The sequence below is a fragment of the Sinocyclocheilus anshuiensis genome, unplaced genomic scaffold (genome assembly GCF_001515605.1).
Source record: "Sinocyclocheilus anshuiensis isolate Anshui unplaced genomic scaffold, SAMN03320099.WGS_v1.1 scaffold419, whole genome shotgun sequence".
NCBI lineage: Eukaryota > Metazoa > Chordata > Actinopteri > Cypriniformes > Cyprinidae > Sinocyclocheilus > Sinocyclocheilus anshuiensis.
Window position 1 is genome coordinate 124,806 of NW_015548228.1, and position 4,635 is coordinate 129,440.

Sequence of the window (4,635 nt, forward strand, 5' to 3'; positions counted from 1 at the left end):
GTGAACACATTAAGTGCCCTCACTCTAAATATGGGTATGGATGTTTGGAAAAGCTAACAATCTTTCCTTCAGTTCCATATATGAGGACATAAAACCTTTTTATCTTTTAACCTTTAACCTTTTTTAAAAAAATGTATCTCCTCCGACTTCAGTTGCACCTTCATCGGGAATCAGGACACGTATGAGACGCACCTGGAGGTGTGTAAGTTCGAGGGGCTGAAGGAGTTTCTCCAGCAGACGGATGACAGATTCCATGAGATGCAGGTGACACTGGCGCAGAAGGACCAGGACATCTCGTTCCTGCGCTCCATGCTGGGCAAACTCTCTGAGAAACTAGACCAGCTGGAGAAGAACTTGGAACTCAAGTTCGGTGAGGAAACTAACTCGTAACTACTTGCAGTTTTTAGGCCAAAACATGCATGAATGTTCATTTTGTTGGGCTTTTCTTGTGCTAATATGGCAGATGTGCTGGATGAGAACCAGAGTAAACTCAGTGAAGATCTGATGGAGTTCAGACGAGATGCTTCCATGCTGAATGTTTGTCTATTTTCACTCTGGTTTTCACCAAATCAAGATGTACAACTGTGGTGATTTAGTATTAAGAGCCTTCTAACCCATCCCTCCTTTTGCAGGATGAACTGTCTCACATCAATGCCAGGCTCAATATGGGTATACTGGGCTGTGAGTGTCTCTTCCTCGTTTATACTCCTACTTTCTGTGAGGATAATGAGATATGTCATTGTCTGACTGTATGAAATGTTTTGTAGCCTACGACCCCCAGCAGATCTTCAAATGCAAGGGTACTTTTGTGGGACACCAGGGTCCAGTGTGGTGTTTGTGTGTCTACTCTACTGGTGATCTTCTCTTTAGTGGGTCATCAGATAAGTCCATCAAGGTAATTTAACCTCCCATCAGCTTTCTGTTGCTTTGGTTTATGTGCATCCCTCTTCATTTGTATAAATTGTCTGTACTTCTATGCTCCACATAGGTTTGGGACACATGCACCACATATAAGTGCCAGAAGACCCTTGAGGGCCATGATGGCATAGTGTTGGCATTGTGCATTCAGGGGTAAGCATTTTGAGGGTTTTGAACTGACATGAATATTTAAACAAATAAAAAATATATAAATATATTGTTAATTGTTATAAATATGAGCAATGTTACAAATAAATGTTTAGGTGTTCAAGAAGTATTATTTTTTTTAATTTTATTTTTTATTTCAGGTTTATCAAAAAAAATTACACAAATGAACTGTAAAAATAAAAAAAATAAATGAACAAATTGACAATGGAAGGGATTGTGAAAGTAAAATGGGTTGCAGATGTCTTTTCATGTTCTTTTCTCCTTTCTGTTGCAGAAACAAGCTTTACAGTGGCTCAGCTGACTGCACCATTATTGTGAGTGTTCCTGAAATACATTTTTCAGAGGAATCATACTGTTCATGACATGGTCAATGTGCATCTAATGCGGACATGTGCTTGTTCTCCTACAGGTTTGGGATATTCAGACCCTGCAGAAAGTGAACACCATCCGGGCACATGACAACCCAGTGTGCACTCTGGTGTCCTCACACAACATGCTATTCAGCGGCTCTCTCAAAGCCATTAAGGTCAGTGGCGTCTGTTGAAGAGATGATGTGCGTGTCTACAGACACAAGCCCAATCAAGCAGCTAATATTGAGCTTTATTCTGCCCCATTTGCTGATGTGCACGTTAGCTGTGTACGGTTTTCCTAAAGTGATGTGGAGGATGCGATCGGTGCTCCAGCAGAGTAGAGAAAAGCACAGACTTAAGTTACTGAGGCACGAGTGGAGCAGAATTAGATCCACTTGGCTCTGAGAGTCCGTCTGAAGAGCACATGCTGAGCTCGTATCACCATGGTGATGTGTGGGAGGAATGAGGAAGTGGAGGCTTAAAAGTAGAATGATCTCATCTCCCTGGGACGTTCCAGTTTACCAATTCTAAGTGTTCTTCAAGTGATTGGAGCTCTTTCCCTCTCATTCTCTCTCCCTCTGTAGGTGTGGGATATTGTGGGCACAGAGCTGAAGCTAAAGAAGGAACTAACTGGTTTGAATCACTGGGTTCGAGCTCTGGTCGCTTCTCAGAATCATCTGTACAGCGGGTCTTATCAAACCATAAAGGTTAGAAGTGTTAAACTTTGAACTGCTTCAGGAACGCCCAGATTTCATCATAAAGGACCATATACATGTTGAATAATGATGGTCCGCTTTCTTATCCAGTCATGCTCATAAGTTTACATATCCCTTTTCTCATAAGTTTACATACTCCTTGCAGCATCTTAAAAATTAAGGTATATAGCGTAATGTATTCCGTGATTCTGTCCTCATTTTTAAATGGCCCTGTTTATTTATTTATTTATTTATTTATATATATATATATATATATATATATTATAAAAATAATCTTGAAACAGTTACATTAGAGTTTCAGATTTGAAGCTGTTTTCATTAGTTCCTTTACTTTTCAGTCTTAACTGGTAAAAAGAGAGCAGTTCTCTGAGTTGTTTGTAAAACCAGATAAGACCGACCAAAGCTGCTTGTTGTCTCAAGTTGCCTAATTATTGGCGTTTTTCCACTGCATGGTACGGCACGGTACGGCTCGGTACAGTACCGTTACCAAAACGTGACGTGTAAACTCTGCTGATCACGGAGTGGCCGGAGAGAATCGTCACTACCAGAGATCTCTGACAGGAAGCTGACTACAGACTGCTACAAATGCTCACAGAGAGAGAACAAATAAATAGAAACGCTCCTCCATCACTGTAGAGTGCAACAGTGACCACCGCTATTTTAGCAAACTATGTGGACTAATTCTCATTCATTGCTTCCATAGTGATTTAAAAAAATAATTATAGAGAGTTAAAGTAATGAACCAAACAAAATAACTCTGAGATTAATCACATTACAACCTTTAATTTGAACAAAAAGTACTTTTTGAAAAATGAAGGGAAAAAAGGTTAAAAAAAAAAAAAAACAGTGTGACAGATGGTAATGAGCTACACAGCCCGTAAAAGCATTGTGAAAGATGCAATAAAAATGTTGTGCAATATAAACTATTAACTTATAGTCATTGATCACGAGTACAGAATACAAAATATATTGTTGAATATTGAAATGTATACAAATATTCAAGTTTTAAATTGAGAGTGTAGGGAGACTGACTCGATTACATCATTCACGTTCCACTTTTTTTGCACTCTTCTCATTTCATTTTCATGGAAACAATGACTTCTCTAATTGGTTAGTATATATATAAATATGTATTTATTTATTTTTTTGGACATTCTTTTAAAGGGGGGGGTTCACAGTTTTTTTTTCTAGGCTTAATTGTTTATGGGGTGCAGTCTAACATGTGTTAATGCTTCGTTTTTAAAAAAACACATTATTTTTCACATAATTTACCTTTATTCCACACAGCTCTGTCCCTTCTCTGAGAAACGCACTGATCATTTCCTCCTTTTATGAAGCCCCTCCCTCAGAAATAGGCGATGGGCTCTGATTGGTTAGCTAGCCCAGTGTGTTGTGATTGGCTAAACCGTCTCTAGTGCGCGTCTAATCGTCCCGCCCCTCACCTCAGCAGCATGTGCTGTTGTATTGTAAACAATGGCGTCGTTAATATCACTTATCAGTTTGAGCCCGATTGAGAAGCAGAGGATATTATTGAATACTCCATTGCAGTCACCAATCACCATATAGTTTGTGGCACCTACGAGAACCTTATTCATGTGAGTAGTATTAATCTCTTACGCCCTGCAGAGCTTTAAATGATCATGGAAACCTGAAAATGTCAGGACATTGTTAAAATTGTGATTTCTCCTCTTTCCCTGTGAATAAGGTTTGGGACATTGAGTCCAAAGAGCAGGTGCGGACGCTGACGGGCCACGTGGGCACAGTGTATGCCCTGGCCGTCATCTCAACCCCCGATCAGACCAAAGTGTTCAGTGCCTCCTATGATCGCTCCCTTAGGGTAAGGACAAGGCTTGGGTTTGGGGTATGAAGTATGGGGATTTGTGCCACCTCTTTTGGGCACTGATTGTTGTACCTGTGCAGGTGTGGAGCATGGACAACATGATCTGCACCCAGACTCTGCTGCGGCACCAGGGCAGCGTGACGGCACTCGCCGTGTCCAGAGGAAGACTCTTCTCTGGAGCTGTAGACAGCACTGTAAAGGTCAGAGACTCGCACAATGAGTTCGGGGATGCTGCTTTCAAACTGTAGCTTGCCAAGATATGGGCTACCTCTTTGTACTTTAAATGATGTGTACACAAATGTTCAAACGTTTGTGGTCGGTAAGACTTAAACAATGTTTTTGAAAGAAGTCTCTTAATGCTCACAGAGTCTGCATTTATTTGATCAAATACAGTGGGTACGGAAAGTATTCAGACCCCCTTAAATTTTTCACTCTTTGTTATATTGCAGCCATTTGCTAAAATCAATATTGTGAAATATTATTACAGTTTTAACTGTTTTATATTTTAAAATGTAATTTATTTCTGTGATTATTTCTGTGATGATGAATTTTCAGCATCATTAAGGTCCTTCATATATGAACAGATTTTTACGTGCACCTCTAGTTTTCTCTTCCTCTTCTCTAAAGCCGAGAATTTTCTTGT

General features: G+C 39.9%; 1 protein-coding gene across 1 annotated transcript in view; it reads left to right on the plus strand.

Annotated features, from left to right (window-relative positions):
* The window catches only part of traf7 (TNF receptor-associated factor 7), a 12,622-nt gene that overhangs the window by 5,164 nt on the left and 2,823 nt on the right, over nt 1-4,635 (plus strand). The window contains exons 10-21 of the mRNA XM_016441522.1: nt 1-34; nt 153-370; nt 464-537; nt 633-681; nt 768-895; nt 989-1,071; nt 1,361-1,400; nt 1,496-1,612; nt 2,021-2,152; nt 3,676-3,747; nt 3,858-3,989; nt 4,073-4,192. Coding sequence (XP_016297008.1) covers nt 1-34; nt 153-370; nt 464-537; nt 633-681; nt 768-895; nt 989-1,071; nt 1,361-1,400; nt 1,496-1,612; nt 2,021-2,152; nt 3,676-3,747; nt 3,858-3,989; nt 4,073-4,192 — 1,199 coding nt within the window. The remainder of the gene's footprint in view (nt 35-152; nt 371-463; nt 538-632; nt 682-767; nt 896-988; nt 1,072-1,360; nt 1,401-1,495; nt 1,613-2,020; nt 2,153-3,675; nt 3,748-3,857; nt 3,990-4,072; nt 4,193-4,635) is intronic.